The 19641-nt window shown below is 44.3% G+C and overlaps 1 protein-coding gene across 2 annotated transcripts in view; it reads right to left on the reverse strand.

Annotated features, from left to right (window-relative positions):
• Positions 1 to 4343: 4343 nt before the first annotated feature.
• Positions 4344 to 19641, reverse strand: part of fbxl6 (F-box and leucine-rich repeat protein 6) — a 65153-nt gene continuing 49855 nt past the window's right edge. For both annotated transcript variants that reach the window (XM_068015747.1, XM_068015746.1), the window contains exons 8-10: positions 15992 to 16223; positions 12544 to 12784; positions 4344 to 5983 (exon numbers count right to left, since the gene is read on the reverse strand). In XM_068015747.1, coding sequence (XP_067871848.1) covers positions 5800 to 5983; positions 12544 to 12784; positions 15992 to 16223 — 657 coding nt within the window. In that variant the 3' untranslated portion in view covers positions 4344 to 5799. The remainder of the gene's footprint in view (positions 5984 to 12543; positions 12785 to 15991; positions 16224 to 19641) is intronic.

A 19641-nucleotide genomic window follows, 5' to 3' on the forward strand; every position in this document is an offset into this window, starting at 1 on the left:
TTTTCCTCTATTTGCACTGTATAAATTATGACACTTTAAGCCAGATATCTGAAACTCCTTTTATTGCTGGAGTGATAGGAAAAGTAGCATGATGTCATGGAGGAGATAATGGGATCCTGCAAGGTAAGGGCAGCTGTGCCTCCTTCATTGGTGGTAGGTGATTAGATATTCTAGGCTGCATCTTCCATGCATGTGTTAGCGCAGGTATCTCAGACTCCCTTCTATGCCATGCCCCTCAATGTGGGGCTCAGTTGAGACTTTCCTGAATTGGGAGATCCCTGTCATCCATGGCATCCTCATGAGCCCTTCAGGCCCTGAGCCATGTCTTGCCAAGACTGCCACAATGACTGAGACCTTTGCAGGAGGGTATTGGAGGGGACCACCCAAATAGCCTAGTTACTGGAATCATATCTTCAGAAGCCAGATGACCTGCTCAATGGTTATCCTACTGAGCAGGTGACACTGGTTGCATCACTTCTGGCTGGGGCTCCCATAGAGGGGTGAGTAGCCATGTCTTTAAGCGATATCTCTTGTTTCCTAGGATCCATCCATGCACTTTTAGGGTTTGAGTGAAGATTTAAGGCAGCCTATACTGGCAGAGGATGAAGGACTAGTGGCAGCTGCTAGGAAAGCAAGCACACACATGGAGGACACACTTGTGGTCACAGTCCAGTTGGACATCCTGTTGATATGGGTGGGTCGCTGGGTGCAACTGATGATGCCCTGCAATTGGGGGAATCCAGCAATGGTGGAAAAACCAAACTGCCTTCTCTCCCTGCAAGGCTGCCTCTGTTGTGAAATGGATGTACTCTGGCAAAGAGGCATTGATAACCTGCGAAAGGCAGTGGTGTGCTGCCGTTTGCATAACATCACCAAAGTCTGTAGCTGATCATTGGAAGGAGCCAGAGGAGAAGTGATTCAAGGTTACAGTGACTGACAGCTAACTGGCAGGCATATTGAGTAGTGCTGTAAGGTGTAAGTTATTTGGCAATGACGGCCACAGATCTCCTTGCCCATCTTGCTGAAGAGTCACTGTCACCTGCAGTGCAGGGTCTGTCATCGCCAGGTCGCTCCATCTTTGGCAGTAGATCCTGTGTTGAGGGTATGGCTGCCATTGCCTTCCTGACCCTCTTTCCTTTCCTGCTGCTCGGGTTCTGCCCTTCCTGCGGAGGGTGCCTCTCATTGCTCCAGGGCCCCAAATCTGACAATCATGCCCCCATTGCCATCTGCAGGCTTCCTTTTGGACAGGTGGGTGCCCCATTGTGATTGGTGGCCTTATCCCCTGCTCTTCTGCCCCCAAGATGCTGGGGAGGCTAAATACTCAAGTGCTGAGTGCCCACTGTCCCTGTCACCAGGGGAAATGGTGGCATAGTGGTAATGTCACAACTAGTAATCCAGAGACCCAGGCTAATGCCCTGGGGACACTGGTTCAAATCCCACCTCAGCAGCTAGTGGAATTTAAATTAATAAATGTAATAAAAATTTGCAATTGAAAGCTAGTCGTAGTAATGGTGCCATGAAACTATTGTTAAGTGTTGGAAAAACCCATCTGGTTCACTAATGCTCTTTAGGGAAGGAAATCTGCCATCCTTACCTGGTTTGGCCGACTTCTGACTCCAGACCCATAGCAATGTGGTTGACACTTAACTGCCCTCTGGCTTGCTAGGCCATTTCATTCAGTTGTCAAGGCCAATTAGGGATTGGCAACAAATGCTAGCCTTGCCAGCACAGCCCATATCCCATAAATAGATTTTTGGTCTCTCAGGGAATCAAGGGGAATAGCGAGTGGGCAGAAAAGTGAAGTTGAATCCCAAGATCAGCCTTGATCGTTTTGAATGGCAGAGCAGGCTTGATAGGCCACATGGGGGTATTCCTTCTATTTCTTGTGTTCTTGTGAAAGAATATTATAAAAACAGCATCAAGGGCATCTCCTTTGCAAATGCCAAGTCCCCCTTTTCGCTGCTGACCCTTTTATTGGATTGGGGGTGATTCCCTGGGGCAGCCATGACTGGCTCCCTTCTCTGTACCCGTCTCCCTTCTGATCAGAAATGGACAGCTCTGAAACTCATACACCCCCTTCAAAATGCCCTTACCAAGCACTTTATGAGCTTTTTAAGCACTTCAATTGGCCTCAATCAGGATTGCTGTCCCACCCTCACCTCGCCATGATGAACATTGCAGCACCGTAAACAGCATCTTGAAGCGAAGAAGGCGTCTCTATGCCCAATGTCGGGGGTGGGTGGTGCAGGGAGGGAGAGGCATCCAAAAAAAGTCAGCCCTTGGACTTGGCCTTTTAGACTCGAACACTCCAGGATCAAGTGCTGCAGTTAGATTCAGAGTGAAGATCTCATCCACTCTGTGCCAGCAACCTTAGCTCTAACACCAGGTGTCCCAATGTGGGTTTTTTTTGCATTCCCCACAATTACTGTCCTGTGGCCTTTCTCATTAAGATTACCAAATGAGGCAGTTCTATGCTGTACGTAAACTGATTCCTGTAGGACACTTGCAGGCAAAAAAAAACTTCCATCCCCTCAGTCTTATCTGCTTTGAATCTTTGAACACCAGCAGTATTGTTCTGATCTACAAGGGATCAGGGACCAGAGCTGAAACACCATCCACCAGTCACATAATTGGGAATTCTAAGAACTCGATCATACTAACTTTCAAGAATGCTGCAGCTGTATCTATGACCTGAGGCAGCTGTCAAGTCAAAGATAATGAGGGTAGATTTTAAAGTGCCTAATATAGTAGTTTCACACCGGAAATTTCAAGAAGCACCAACTAAGTGGTAGGCTGTAGCATACCAATGGGAACTGACACTACCTGCACCATCTGTTCTATTAAATCATAGATTAATAAGGCACCGACAACCATTCACCCCATTGTGCATATGCCAGTTCTTCGGTAGTGCTATAATACAACTCACCAAGGCTCCTTCGACAGCACATTCCAAACCCGTGACCTCTACCACCTAGAAAGACAAGGGCAGCAGACACATGGGAAGACCATCACCTGCAAGCTCCCTCCAAGCCACACACCATCGTGACTTCAAACTGCATCGCCATTGATAGGTCAAAATCCTGGAACTCACTCCTCAACAGCTCTGTGGGTGTAGCTACACCACATGGACTGGAGGTACAATAAATTCTGGCCTTGCTAGTGATGCTCACATCACAAAGATGAATTTTTAAAGGATTGAATTTTATCAGCACGCCAGTCAGCGACCTTCTGACACGTAAGTGCCGCCACATAGCCCTCGCGATATGCACAGGGGCTCGTTTAAATGAAGGAGGCGAACCGCCCCTGATGACGTAGAGGGGGCGGCAGCCGTGTCCCCGACCACGGTGTCCGGTGCCACCGCGCAGGCACCGTCACCATTTTTAAAGGGTTTCAAGCCCTTCAGGATAGATTTATATATTTAAAAGGTGCCAGAGTGATGAAAAAATTCAATAAACGTTTATTTCAACATTGCATCCCCTCTCCCACCCCCACTAAGTCCTCAACACATAAATTGACCTATTCCTTCCCAAAAATACACTTTGAAATTCCGAACTTCCTCCCCCCACCCTCCCAAAACTTCAATATCTCTGACCCTTCACCCCTTCCCACCATCCCCACAACCAGTAGGAATGGTTTTCCCCTGCCCCTGATAATTTTATTCCTCCCCCCTCCCCACCAGTGTCTCGCCTCAGCACTCCAAAGCAGTTCCGAAGGCGCGCAAGTTGCGGCCGGTTGGCTGTAAAATTGGCGTGGGACAGCCGGCGGCGGCAGCTAAGTTCATTTGCATGTTTATTTAGCTAATTTCAATATTTTAATGAAGGCCCTGCCGCTTGAAGACCGGTTTGGGGGGGGTGGGGGACCGCAACAAGGGCTCGCCGCCATCACTAATATTCAGTGGGGCCATCTCGGCGTCGTGGTTCGTGGTGGGCCACTTCCACCAGAATTTTACTGGCCCCCCCCCCACCGTCCCCCGTCACGACCCACGGCGTCAAGGGACTGGTGAAATTCAGCCCAAAAAATCCAATTCATCAACTACAACTTGTATCCCACTCCCCTGCTCTTACCCATAACACTGTAAAATTTTCCACTTCAGCATTACATTCTCAATCACAACTTGCTGTGTAAAAAAATGTTTCCTCACGTTAGCTCTGGTTTTTTTGTCTGTCACCTTAAATCTGGGTCCTCAGGTTACCAACCTTTCTGCCACTTTCTCCCTATTTTCTCTATCAAAACCCTTCAGGATCATGTTCTGCTAAATCTACTGGTCACAATTCTGATACAAATACTACAAATAAAAAGAATGAAACTCAAGTTTTACAAATATTTAATTACATATATGCACATTTACATATTCCAAATATTTATTTCTACATCCACTATTAATAAAAGAGTCACAGAATATATATTGCAAGATCGTAAAAGCACCAATCACAGTTGCAGTCTGGAATGCTCTCCTTTCCCGCTGTGCCCCCCCACCCTGTGCCCCCTCCACCTCACAAAGGAACTTGCTGGATTATAGCTCCACAGTCTTGGACATGTACCAATCACCACATGCGATTCTGGATAGTGAGTGAATGGCAGAGGAGTCTACTGCCAAGTCCAGTCCTATCTTTGGCCAGGTTCCTGTATGGGGTTGCTGGAGCAGGAGTTGGAAGATCCCAGACCAATTTTACATTTCATTCTTCCTTAACCGCCCACCCCCAGGGAGTGTGTTTGGTTTGGGGGGGTGGCAGTGTTTGCTGAGATCAATGGCGAGAGAAAGCTACCTTGCTTTTCCTGAGAATGAAAGCTGCATCAGCCCCCAGACTTTACCAAAAATTACAATTGTGAATTTATATTTTCAGTAATGCACCATGATTTAAGTATTCACGTCAATGGCCTCTGCTCTTCCACTCTATGTAGAAAAGCAATTACCGCTTTGTCAATTATCACCGTTGAAAAAAGGAAATTAGCCTCCATTTAAGTGTGGGGCTGCAGACTGGAATGTGGTTCTGAGGGAGGGTGGAGGGTACAGAAAAAGATAAAACACTTAAGGCACTGGACATTTATCTCCCCTCGTATTCAGATAAGGCTGTATTAAAAAAAGTGGTTGTAAAGGGCTGCAAAATTGGGCCTCAGTTTACATTTATGGATTAGGGAAGCAGAATTTCCTAGCCACTGTTTTTAGAAACACAAGCTCACCAACCACTTCACAGGGCTGGTCATTGAGATACCTGTAATCTCAAAAGAATCCTTACTCTGCACTTCAAATCAGTCTCTTTATAGTCTGACCTGTCTGGGCTCCCACGCTTTCATAAAAGTCACATTAACCTTGCAACTTTTTCTCAACATCACAAGGCACCTTAACCTGTAGCCCAGTATTACATCCCTTTCTCCAGTCTACTTCAGATATCTATTGCTCGGCAATTTTTTTTTGACTATTTGTAGTTAAAACTTATTTTGCTTATTGGAAGAAACTGATCTCAACCTGGAGTACAACCAAAACAAGAGCTCAACCTGGAGTACAACCAAAACAAGAGCTCAACCTGGAGTACAACCAAAACAAGAGCTCAACCTGGAGTACAACCAAAACAAGAGCTCAACCTGGAGTACAACCAAAACAAGAGCTCAACCTGGAGTACAGTCGATATTTTTTATCTTTTATTTGCTGATTGTGCTTTGAACATTATGGAAGGAGCTGGTCAGACACACACACATACACGCACATACACACACTTTGTTTAAGAAAGTGAGTCAGTCACACCACCCTTTGAAATTGCAATATGGCCTTTGCTGGTGTCTGTGAGTGGGCCACCTGCTTCACAACCTCCTCTTGTTGTCCATGTTCACTGTTGAGCTGCTGTCCTCCACGCTGCACAGCAACCGGTTGACAAACTGGCGGATCTCGTCCTGGCCTCGATAGATGCGCTTAAGCCCACGGGGGAGGCAGCGGCAGGACGTCAGGTTCAGGTAGCTCAAATTGGAGCTGCTGCTCACCACCACTCTGCAGGACAGCAGCGAGGGACAGAAAAAGAAAAGCAAACATTACTTCAATGACCAGAAACAATAGCCAGGAAATCAGATGTTTCCTGAGAGAATTATGCTCCACAGGAGAGCATTCAGCATCTGGACGAGAAAGACAGGTTTAATTACATAGAATGTAAAGAACAGAAATAGGTCATTCTGTTCAACGATCCACACCAGTGTTTATGTTTCACATAAGCCTCCTACCAGTCCTCCTCACCTAACCCTATCTACAGAGAGAACATAAATAGGAGAGTAGGCCATTGAGCCTGTTCTGCCATTCAATAATATCATGGCTGAACTTCTATATCAACTCCACGTTTCTGCCCTATTTCCATATCCCTAATTCCCCATGACCCAAAAATCCCAGTCTTCATCTTAAATATACTCAATAACATCACAGCCCTCTGGGATACAGAATTCCAAAGATTAACAACCCTCTAAGTGAAGAAATTTCTTCTCATCTCAGACCTAAACAGCTACCAGCTTAACCGGAGATTGTGACCGCATGTTCTAGATGTTCCAGCCAGAGGAAAAAGCCCCTCAGCCTCCACCCTGTCAAGCCCCCTAAGAATTTAGTATGTTTCAATGAGTCCACCTCTCATTGGAGAATTGGTGTAGGAGGGAGGGCATCAGATTTCTGAGGCATTGGGACCAGTTCTGGGGCAGGTGGGACCTGTACAAGATGGATGGGCCACACCTTAACAGGACCGGAACTAATGGCAGAGAGATTTGGTAGTGTTGTTGGAGAGGGTTTAAACTAGCTTGTCAGGGGGATGGGAACCTGAGGGGTAGCTCAAAGTGGAAGGAAGTAAAGCTGGTAACAGGAGGTAGAAAAATAGCAAGTGACATTAGAAGGCAGGCGAAACAAAGGCAAGCATCAATTAGGCTTAGAATACAGAATAATGTCAAGACGGCAAGGTTAAGGGCACTCTACCTGAATGCACACAGCATTCGCAACAAGGTGGATGATTTAAAGGCCCAAATAGAGGTAAATGGGTATGATCTAATTGGCATAATGGAAATGTGGCTACAGGGTGACCAAGACTGGGAACTGAATATTCAAGGATATTCGACATTTAAGGCGGCCAGGCAAAAAGGAAAAGGAGGTGGTGTTGCGCCAACAATAGGGATGGGATCAGTACATTATGTGTAGTTTAGAGATACAGCACTGAAACAGGCCCTTCGGCCCACCGAGTCTGTGCCGACCATCAACCACCCATTTATACTAATCCTACGCTAATTCCATATTCCTACCACATCCCCACCTGTCCCTATATTTCCCTACCACCTACCTATACTAGGGGCAATTGCTAATGGCCAATTTACCTATCAACCTGCAAGTCTTTGGCATGTGGGAGGAAACCGGAGCACCCAGAGGAAACCCACGCAGAGACAGGGAGAACTTGCAAACTCCACACAGGCAGTACCCAAAATTGAACCCGGGTGGCTGGAGCTGTGAGGCTGCGGTGCTAACCACTGCGCCACTGTGCCGCCCCATTAGTAAGGGAGCATCTCAGATCGGAAGAACAAAATGTGGAATCTGTTTGGGTGGAGCTAAGAAACAGCAAGGGGCAGCAAACATTGGTAGGAGTTGTTTATAGGCCAAACAGTGGTGGTAGTGTGGGGGCAATATATTAATCAGGAGATTAGAGAAGCACGTGGCATGGGTAATACAGTAATCATGGGTGACTTCAATCTGCATATAGACTGAATAAACCTAATGAGCACTAATGCAGTGGAGGACAAGTTTCTGGAGTGTGTTAGGGATGGTTTTCTAGAATAGTATGTTCAGGAACCAACTAGAGAACTGTCTATTTTAGATCTAGTTTTATGTCATGAGAAAGGGATAATTAATAATCTTGTAGTAAAAGAACCTTTAGGGATGAGTGACCATAATATGATAGAATTTTACATTATGTTTGAAAGTGAGGTAGTTCAATCTGAAGCCAGGGTGTTAAATTTGAACAAAGAAAATTATGAAGATATGAGGGGCAAACCGGCTGAGCTGGATTGGGAAAATACATTAAAACTATGACAGTACATAGGCAATGGATAGTCTTTAAAGAGATATTACATAGTTTACAGCAACTATACATTCTTTCAAGGCACAAAAACCCCAAAAGTAAAGGCAGTCAACCGTGGATAACAAAGCAAGTTAAAGGATTGTATAAGATGAAAAGAAAAGGCCTATAAAGTTGCCAGAAATAGTAGTAAACTGGAGGATTGGGAGGATTTCAGAATACAGCAAAGGAGGACAAAGAAACTGATAAAGAAAGGGAGAATAAATATGAAAGTAAGCTGTCAAAAAATTTAAAAACGGATTGTAAAAGCTTCTATAGGTTTGTAAAAAGGAAAGGGTTGACTAAGACAAATGTGGGTCCATTACAGGCAGAGTCAGGAGAATTTATAATGGGGAATAGAGAAATGGCAGAGAAGCTAAATGATTATTTTGTGCCTGTCTTCACTGAGGAAGAGACAAGAAATCTCCCAGAATTAGAGATCCAAGGGATTAGGGAGAATGAGGAATGGAAGGAAATTAGTATTAGTAAGAAGGTTGTATTGGAGAAATTAATGGGGCTGTAGGTTGATAAGTCCCCAGGACCTAATATTCTACATCTCAGAGTGTTGAAAGTAGCACTGGAGATAGCAGATGCATTGGTGATCATCTTCTGAAATTCTATAGATTCTGGAGCGGTTCCTGCAGACTGTAAATGTCACCTCACTATTTAAGAAGGGAGGGAGAGAGAAAACAGGGAATTACAGACCTGTTAGCCTTACATCAGTCGTTGGAAAAATGCTAGAATCTATTCTAAAGGATGTGATAAATGGACACTTGGATAACAATGATCTGATTGGGCAAAGTCAACATGGATTTATGAATGGGAAATCATGTTTGACAAACCTGTTGGGAGTTTTTTGGGGATGTTACCAACAGAATCAATAAAAGGTGGACGTGGTATACTTGGATTTTCAGAAGGCTTTTGATAAAGTCGCCCACAGGAGGCTGGTTAGCAAAATTAAAACACATGGGATAGGAAGTAATATACTGGCATGGATCAAGGATTGGTTAACAGGCAGAAAGCAGAGAGTAGGAATAAACGGGTCATTCTCGCGTTGGCAGGCTGTGACTAGTGGGGTAACTCAGGGATCAGTGCTTGGGTCCCAGCTGTTCACAATACATATCAATGATTTGGATGTGGGGACCAAATGTAGTATTTCCAAGTACGCGAATGACACAAAATGAGGTGGGAATGTGTGTTGTTAGGAAGATGCAAAGAGGCTTCAAGGGGATTTGGACAGACTTAGTGAGTGGGCAAGAATGTGACAGATGGAAAAATGTGAGGTTATCCACTTTGGTAGGAGGAACAAATGTGCAGAGTATTTCTTAAATGGTAAGAGATTAGTAAATGTAGATGTACAAAGGGACCTGGGTGTCCTTGTCAATAAGTCACTGAAAGCTAACATACAGGTGCAGCAAGCAATTAGAAAGGCTAATGGTATGTTAGCCTTTATCACAAGAGGATTTGAGTACAGGAGTAGTGAAGTCTTGCTTCAATTGTATAGAACCTTGGTTAGACTGCACTTGGCGTACTGTGTGCAGTTTTGGTCCCCTTACCTTAGGAAGGATATTATTGCCGTAGAGGGAGTACAACGAAGGTTCACCAGACTTGTTCCCGGGATGGTGGAACTGCCCTATGAAGGGAGATTGGGAAACTGGGCCTGTATTCTCTAGAGTTTCGAAGAATGAGAGGTGATCTCATTGAAACCTACAAAATACTAAAAGAGATAGACAGGGTGGATGCAGCTAAGATGTTTCCTCTGGCTGAAGAGTCTAGAACCAGGGCACACAATTTCAAATTAAGGGGGAGCCATTTAGGACAGAGATAAGGAGAAATTTCTTTACTCAGAGGGTTGTGAATCTTTGGAATTCTGTACCCCAGAGGGGTGTAGAAGCTCAGTCATTGAGTATGTTTAAAGCAGAGATTGACAGATTTCTAAATACAAATGGCATAAAGGGATATGAGGATAGTGTGGGGGAAAAGGCATTGAAATGGATGATCAGCCATGATCATATTGAATGGCGGGGCAGGCTCAATGGGCTGAATGGCCTACTCCTGCTCCTACGTTCCTATGTTCTTCTAAACTCCAGAGAATATAGACCCATTCTACTCAATCTTCACCAGTCAGAACTCTCATCCCAGGCATTAATGTAGTGAAGTATCAGTGCACTCCCTCTAAGGTAAGTCTATCATACCTTAGAGAAGGAGACCAAGCTGTACACAGTCCTCCAGGTCCTCTCACTTAAGTCTTACTGAATTTCAGCAAGACTTTCTTATTCTTATACACCAACCCCCTTGCAATAAAGGTCAACATAAATTTGCCTTCCTATTTGCTTGCTGTACATGCATGTTAGCTTTGTGTACAAGGACCCCCAATCTCTCTAAACACTAATATTACTAGTCTTACACCTTGAAAAAAAATTCTGCTTTTTCATTCCTCCTACCAAAGTGGATAATTTCACACTTCCCCACATTATACTCCATCTTCCAACTTCTTGCCCAATCATCTACCTTATCTATATCCCTTAGCGTCCTCCTCATAGCTTACTTTCCCATCTAGCTTTGTAGCATCAGCAAACTTGGATATGTAGTAAACGAGGGGTGCGAGTTTAAGTTATTGATAATGATCTTAAGTAGCTGAGGCTACTTATCTAATTTTTCCCTTAAATGCATTTATGCTTTTACCTCAACTGATCTTTATGGTCCAGGTGACTGGCTGGTTTAGTGGGTTTTTGATCCCCATGACTTGGACTCAAACCCAGCTGCTGAGGTGCAAGTCTTTTACTCTCAGTATCAGCCGTGGCTCAATGGGTAACATTCTCACCTCTGAGTCAGAAGGTTGTGGCTTCAAGTCCCACAGCAGAGACTGCAGCCCAAATTCTAGGCTGACACTCCCAGTGCATTACAAGTGCAGACTGAGTGCTGCACTATGGGAGGTGCTGTCTATCAGATGAGGCATTAAATTGAGGCTCCTTCTGAGCTTGGGTGGACCTAGCTTGCCACAGTGTCCTGACCAACATTAATCCCTCGATCAATAACTAGAACTGATGATCTGGTCATTTTTTCATTGCTTTCTGTGGGATTGCGCTATATGCAAATTAGTTGCCTCGTTTCCTACATTACAACAGTGACTACACTTCATAAGTACATTTGTGAAAAGAGAAGCAGAGTTAACGTTTCGGGTCACTGATCAGAAACGTTAACTCTGCTTCTCTTTTCACAGATGCTGCCAGACCTGCTGAGTGGTTCCAGCATTTCTTGTTTTTATTTCAGATTTCCAGCATTCGCAGTATTTTGCTTTTATCATAAGTACACCATTAGCTGTGGAGTGTGTTGGAGTGTCCTAGGTTTGTTTACGGTGTTATAGAAATGCAAGTCCTTTCTTTTGTTATGTAAAATGGGATTGGATAGTCTCTATCCAGGTTCTGGAGGCCATAGGCTCAAAAGAATGAACTAATTGACAATTTCACTCTTTGAAGCTATGTGATGGCTGGTGCGAGAAACTGGGAAGTGTTGCATTAGTACAGATGCAGTGATATTAGGCTGGGTTAAAGACATTTTTTTTAGGCAGAGTAGGAATACTTAACACTGGAAAGTCTGGAATGACAAAACCTAGAAATTTATGACAGTTCAAGTGGCAACAATCTTTCACTATTTGCTCTCTGCAAACCTTTTTTAATTTTGAAAACCTCTACTAAATTTCCCCCTTAGACTTCCTTTGTTGCAGTTTTACCAAATCTTTCATTCATAACTATAATCTACGCCAGCCAAACCAAACTCCTTAATGGGAGCCACTGAGAAAAGGTAGGTACACTTTTTGGTTCTACTTGTGTTCATGTAAAGGCACGCCTACTGCCACAATACAGTAGGGTGCTGCCAACCCGAGTTACTTACAGGCCGGCTCTGTGTCGGAGCTGATACAGCTTTCTAGAGCCTTGACTGGCAAGGTGCATCAAAGTCCTGATCGCTGTTTGCAGCTCACCAGTTTTATGCCCAAAGCCTGATTTTCAGTGAGCTTTGGGCCAACAGTCCTGGGGCACGTGTTCCAAGCACGCTGCCGCTTTCTGATGCCAAACTCATTTCTCCCCCTTTATTCCTAATGGAGATGTTAATAGCGCTGCCTGGTGTCTATAAAACAGGGGAGGTAGGGGAGGGGGAATTTAGCAATGTTCTCATAAGAGAATTGCGCTGACCAGAAAGTATAGTATAATGATCTACAGAGGCAGGTGGTGAAGAATCATACATAAACTCCAGACAGAATGGGCTTGATCATAGAATAATACAGCCTGCACCAACACTTAAAGAACTAATTAGCTCCAGTCTTTTGCTCTTTCCCCATAGCCCTGCAAATGTTTCCTTTTTAGGTATATATCGAATTCCTTTTTGATGTGCTTAATGGCCTTTTGTCACTCCAGATCGTCTTACAATTTTTAACAGGGGACCACACTGATTAGTAAGTACATCTAATGATGAATACCTGATGGCATCCAGCGTGACCTTTGTCCCAGCCAGGTTCAAAGAGCGCAGGACATGGTTCCCCTCAGTCCCCGCTAGGATCTCCATAGCCAGCTCAAGGTCCTTCTCGTTGTAGCACTGACCAGTGAGATCCAGTTCTTGCAAAGAATGCTTCCATTTCAAAGCCATCTGCTCCGAGCCCTGTTTAGCTAGCAGTAGGGTGGTGGTGCTACAGTAAAGTCCCAGGAACAGCCGCGCCAGGTCTGGAGTTGAAACAAGCAAAGAGTTTCATGAGAAAGCAATCTAGTCCTTTCGCCTCAGACATCTCAACAGGTGAGGGTGCAGGTAGTAGAAGTCATGGGCTGCAATCTCAATGAGGAGCTAGCTTGAAGTTGACTCTCAGGAACTCTCCAACATAGTGTGGCCATCATCCCTGTACTCTCTACATCGGCTCTAAATCAGGCAACCCATTAACTTTAAAATTCTCATCCTTACATTAAAAACCCATGGCCTCAACCCTCCCTATTTCTGTAACCTCCTCCAGCCCTACAACCCTACAATCTCTGCACTCCTCACATTATGGCCACTTGCAATTCCCTAATTTCTGTCACTCCACTATTCTGGCCATGCCTTCAGCTGCCTAGGGCCTAAACTTTTGAATTCCCTCCCTAAGCTTCTCTACCTCCCTCTCCTCCAAAATGCTCCTTCGAACCTACCTTTTTAATCTTTCCATCATCTGTTCTAATAGCTCCTTATGTGGCTCAGTGTCAAATTTTAATATATTGTTCTTATAAAGAAATGGGAAGTTTTAATAAGTTAAAGGAGCTATATAAATGCAAATTGTTGTTAAAGTAGGCAGAGATTGCTTGGTATTTGCCAGTTCCTCAAGAACATAAGAAATAGGAAGGAGTAGGAATAGACCAAATGGCCCATCGAGCCTGCTCCACCATTCAATACGATCATGGCTGATCTTCGACCTCAACTGTACATTCTTGCCTGCTCCCCTCAGCCCTTGATTTCGAAATTCTATTGATCTCAGTCTTGAATATATTCAATGATGGAGCATCTACAACCCTCTGGAGTAGAGAATTCCAAAGATTCACAATGAGTGAAGAAATTTCTCCTCATCTCAGTCCTTATCCTGAGACTGTGCCTGTGTTCCAGATTCCCCAACCAGCAGAAACAACTACTCAGTGTCTACCTGCCAAACCCCTTCAGAATGTTTCAATGAGATCACCTCTCATTTCTCTAAACTCCAGAGAGTATAGGCCCAATTTACTCAGCCTCTCATCCCAGGAGCCAATCTAGTGAACCATCGCTACACCACCTCTGAGGCAAGTATATCCTTCCTTCGGCATGGAGACCAAAACTGCACACAGTACTCCAGGTGTGGTCTCTCCACAGCCCTAAATATTGTTGCAAGACCTCCTTGTTCTTGTACTCCAATCCTCCTGCTAAAAAGGCAAGCATACCATTTGTCTTCCTAATTGCCTGCTGTACCAGCATGCTACCTTTCTTTGTTCCTTGTACAAGTACACCCAAGTCCCTCTGAACATCAACATTTAGAAGTTTCACACCTTTTAAAAAATTCTGTTTTTCTATTCTTACTACCAAAATGAGTAACCTCACACTTCCCCACATTTTACCCCATCTTCCACCTTGCTGCCCATTCACTTAACCTGACTATATCTCTTTGCAGCCTCTATGTCCTCCTCAGTGCTTACATTCCCACCTCGCTTTGTATCGTCAGCAAACTTCGATACATTACTCTCGGTCCCTTCGTCGAAGTCATTATATTAATATAGATTGTAAATAGCTGAGGACCCTTGCGGCACTCCACTAGTTATAGTCTGCCAACTTGAGAATGTCCCATTTATCCCTACTCTCTGCTTTCTGCCCATTAACCAATGCTTCATCCATGCTAAGGTATTATCCCCAAATCCATGAGCCCTTAACTTTAATATTAACCTTCTGTGTGGCTCCTTATCGAATGTCTTTTGCAAGTCCAAGTAGATTACATCTACTGGTTCCCCTTTATCCACCCTACTAGTTACATCCTCAAAAAATTCTTAATATATTTGTTAAACACGATTTCCCTTTCATAAAACCATGCTAATTTAGAAAATTATAGTATGATCAGACTAAGTGCATTGTTATAACCCAAAAAGTGCTGGAAATACTCAGCAGGTCTGGCAGCATTTTGGTTTTATTTCACATTTCCAGCATCTGCAGTATTTTGCTTTTATTTAAGTGCATTGCTAGGTCTTCTTCAATAATAAATTCCAGCATTTTCCTACTGACTGATGTCAGGCTAACTGGCCTGTAGTTCTCTGTTTTCTCTCCCTCCTTTCTTGAACAGTGGTGTTACATTTGCTAACTTCGAACCCAAAGGAACCATTCTAGAATCTAGGGAATTTTGGAAAATCATAACCAGTGCATCCACTATCTCTGCAGAACTATCTTTTAGAACCCTAGGATGTAGGCCATCGGGTCATGGGAATTTGTCAGCTTTTAGTCGCTTAAGTTTCTCTAATACTTTTCCTCTGCTGATATCATTTTAAGTTCCTCACTCATATTAGGCCCTTGGCTATCCTCTACTTCTGGTATGTAATTTGTGTCTTCTAGAGTTCCAGCTGGAGGTGGACCTGTTCAACCTGTGATAAATTCCCTGTGTCTCTTCCTGTGGAAGGAGGATAGACCTTCGTGCAACTTCCAGCGAGCCACCCATGTGCTTGCAGGTGAGCAACCTAGCAACATGGGGCTCTGTGCCTTGGGATGGTGAGACAGATGGTTCTTCCTGACCTAAATACAGGAGTATGACCAGACTATGATAAGAAGAGTGCACGTGCTGTTGCAGCCCTCCAATATTCATCTCACAGGTTAACTCACCCTAAGCCAGATAAAGATAGCAACCTCCTACAACAGTTGGACAACCTCATACATGAGCTGGACTGCAGTGGTTCAAGACAAAAGCCCAAAATCATTTCCTCAGGGCAACCAGCAATAGTCAATAAATGCCATCTGTATCTAACGCATGTTGCATCTGCCCTAGTATTGTTTGATGGGGCAGTGTTGAGGAAGCTTTACTCTTAATCTAACTTGTGCTGTAACTGCCCTGGGAGTATTTGATAGAACAATGCAGAAGGAGCTTTACACTGTGTCCAACCAGTGCTGTACTTGCCCTTTGAGTACTTCTTAGGACAGAGTAATGGGAACTTTACTCTGTATCAAACCTGTGCTGTACTTGGCTTTGGAGGGCTCATCAGAGCAAACAGATGCTTTATCCTGCATAGAAAACATGCCATACCTGATCTGGGAGTGCTTAAGGATAGCAATGTGCTAGAAAACAAATCTATTTATAGCAATACACTTATAGTATAAAATAAATATAAATCAATGTACCCTAATCATACACAAATACCTGGACAGAGGGGTCATAAAAGGGTGGCTTCAGAGAAACACATCCATACCTTGGCAGGGCAGAAGCTGTAACCCTGCTGACGTGATCCGATAGCAACCTCTCAGGTCTAATGTCCGTAGCCTGGATGACAAGTGCAGCAACTTTACCAGAACTTCATCCGTCACCAGCGAGAATGAAGATGTGGCCAAGCATAACTCCTCCAGCTCAGAGAAGCCGACCTCTGGCGAAACAATCATAGTGCAAGCCTTCGGAAACCAGGTCAAGTTCAGGAGCCTTAATACCTGCACCAGAAGAAGTTGTTAGAGGTTCTCTATGCCTGGGACACTGAATGAGAAGGGATGAGCTTTAAACTGTCAGAGGGTGTTTCTGCGCATGCAGAAGAACATAAGATCAGAATACAAATATCGACCAGCTCCTAACAGGTCATACTGAAGGCCTGACATGGAAGATAGAGTGCAATTCACTACAAGCTCACATAGCATATCTAAGACAATATTTGGGAGCACTTTGCCTCCACTTCAAAAGGCCATCGCTGGAATTCAGAGAACGATGATGATAATTCTAGACATCAGGGCAGGACAACAGAATGGTATTTATTCTCAATAGATGGTGAACAAATGTTAAATCTGGACATCAGAGGAATGGGCAGTTTTACGGGTGGGAGACCAGTACCAATGTCTCAATGTAGCTCAGCAAGGACAGAGGGAAGGGTGAGTGGGATTTGGTGCAGGATAGCATACAGGTAAAGGCTTGCATGAGATGAAGTTTACAGAGGGTAGCAGATCACACTGCTGCCACTGTACACCAGTGGTGGAGGGAGTGAATGTTTAACATGGTGATTGAGTTACTAATCAAGCAGGCTGCTTTGTCCTGGATGGCGTTGAGCTTCTTATATTGTTGGAGCTGTACTCATCCAGGCAAGTGGAGAGCATTCCATCATACTCCTGACTCCTGTGCTTTGTTAATGGTAGACAGGCTTTGGAGAGTCAGGAGCTGGGTTACTTGCTGCAGAACTCCTAGCCTCTGACCTGCTCTTATAGCCACAGTGTTCATATGGCTGGTCCAGTTAAGTGTCTGGCTGTTGATGGTGGGGGATTCAGCAATGGTAATGCCGTTGAATATCAAGGGAAGACAGTTAGATTCTCTCTCATTGGAGATAGTTATTGCCTGGTACTTGTGTGGCACAAATGGGACTTGCCACTTTATCAGCCCAAGCCTGAATCATGTCCAGGGCTTATGACGATCACAAAAATCTTAATACTTTAGAAAGCCTAGGAGTATAAAAAGTGCAGGGGTGAAGTAAAAAAGGAAATTAGAAAAGCAAAGAGAAGACATGAAAAATTATTGGCAGGTAAAATCAAGGAAAACCCAAAGATGTTTTATCAGTACATTAAGAGCAAGAGGATAACGAAGGAAAGGGTAGGGGTCTATCAGAGGTGACAAGGCTGCAGAAGATGTGGGCAGGGTTCTTAATGAGTTTTTTGTCTCTGTCTTCACAAAGGAGAGGGATGATGTAGACATTGTAGTTGAAAAGGAGGAGTGTGAAATATTAGATACAATAAGCATAATGAGAGAGGAAGTACTAGAGGGTCTGACATCCTTGAAAGTGGATAAATTGCCAGGGCCGGATGGATGGCATCCTAGGTTGTTAAAGGAAGCCAGGGTGGAAATAGCGGATGCGCTGAGGATCATCTTCAAATCTTCACTAGATACAGGAGAGGTACCAGACAATTGGAGGTCTGCAAACGTTGTACCATTGTTTAAAAAGAGTGCAAGGGATAGGCTAAATTATAGGCTGGTCAGTCTGACCTCGGTGGTGGGTAAATTGTTAGAATCTCTTCTGAGGGACAGGATAAACTGCCACTTAGAAAGGCACAGATTAATCAGGGATAGTCAACATGGATTTATTACGGCAAGGTCATGTCTTACTAACTTAATTGAGTTTTTTGAGGAAGTAACAAGAAGGATTGATGAGGGTATTGCAGTGGATGTGGTCTACATGGATTTTAGTAAGGCATTTGACAAGGTCCCACATGGCAGACTGGTCAGTAAAATGAAAGCCCATGGGACACAGGGGAATGTGGCAGGCTAGATCCAGAATTGGCCAGTGACAGGAAACAAAGAGTAGTAGTCGACATATGTTTTTGTGAATGGAAAGCTGTTTCCAGTGGTGTTCCACAGGGCTCAGTGTTGGGTCCCTTGCTGTTTGTGGTATATATTAATGATTTGGACTTAAATGTGGGAGGCATGATTGGGAAATTTGCTGATGACACAAAAATTGGCCATGTAGTTGACGGTGAAGAGGATAGCTGTAGACTCCAGAAAGATATCAATGGTTTGGCTGAGTGGGCGGAAAATGACAACTGAAATTCAATCCAGAAATGTGTGAAGTAATGCATTTGGGGAGGGCAAATAAAGCGAGGGAATACACAATGAACGGGAGGATATTGAGAGGGGTGGAAGAAGTGAGAGACCATGGAGTGCATGTCCACAGGTCCTTGAATGTGGCAGGTCAGGTGGATAGAGTGGTGAAGAAGGCATACGGAATGCTTTCCTTTATTGGCCGAGGTATAGAATTCAAAAACAGGGATGTAATGTTGGAACTGTATAAAACACTGGTTAGGCCACAATTGGAGTATTGCGTACAGTTCTGGTCACCACATTGTAGAAAGGACATAATTGCTCTGGAGAGTGTAGAGGAGATTAACAAGAATGTTGCCGGGGCTCAAACGTTGCAGCTGTGAGGAAAGATTGGATAGGCTAGGGTTGTTTTCCTTAGAACAGAGGAGGCTGAGGGGTGACTTAATAGGTGGACAAAATTATGAGGGGCCTGGATAGCGAAGACAGGAAGGATCTGTTTCCCCTAGCGAAGAGGTCAAGTAACGGCGGGCACAGACTTAAGGTGATTGGTAGAAGGATTAGAGGGGACATGAGGCAAAACCTTTTCACCCAGAGGGTGGTGGGTGTCTGGAATTCACTGCCAGGAATGGTGGTGGAGGCAGAAACCCTCAGTTCTTTTAAAAGGTACCTGGACATGCACCTGAAGTGCTGTAACCGGCAAAGCTATGGACCAGGTACTGGAAGGTGGGATTAGATTGGGTGGCTAGCTTTTTTGGCCGGCATGGGCACGACGGGCTGAATGGGCTCCTTCTATGCCAGAATTTTTCTTTGGTTCTATGGCTTGCTACATGCAGCCTGAACTGCTTCGGTACTGAGGAGATGCGAATGAAAGATCATCAACCTGAAACATTAACTCTGCTTCTCTCTCCACAAATGCTGCCAGACCTGCTGAGTATTTCCAGCATTTCTATTTTTATTTCAGATTTCCAGCATACACAGTATTTTGCTTTTATTTAAGATGGTTGTGGCTGTTGAAGGCCAATCATTTCAGCCACAGAATATCACTGCAGCTATTTCATCAGGATAGTGTCCTTGGCCAACCATCTTCAGAAGCTTTATCAATGACCTTCCTAACATCCTTCGGCCAGAAGTGGGGATTTTCGCTAATGATTGCACAGTGCTCCTTAGATTCAGGAATGGTCCCATCAGACCATTTCTGCTTTTCGAGAAAGGAGGTAGGGAGAAAACGGGGAACTACAGGCCAGTTAGCCTAACGTCAGTCGTTGGGAAGATGCTGGAAACTATTATTAAAGAAGTCTAAACATTGCATTTGGAAAAGAAAAGTATGAACAAATCAGC

The sequence above is a fragment of the Heterodontus francisci genome, chromosome 2 (genome assembly GCF_036365525.1).
Source record: "Heterodontus francisci isolate sHetFra1 chromosome 2, sHetFra1.hap1, whole genome shotgun sequence".
In the NCBI taxonomy this organism is placed as follows: Eukaryota; Metazoa; Chordata; class Chondrichthyes; order Heterodontiformes; family Heterodontidae; genus Heterodontus; species Heterodontus francisci.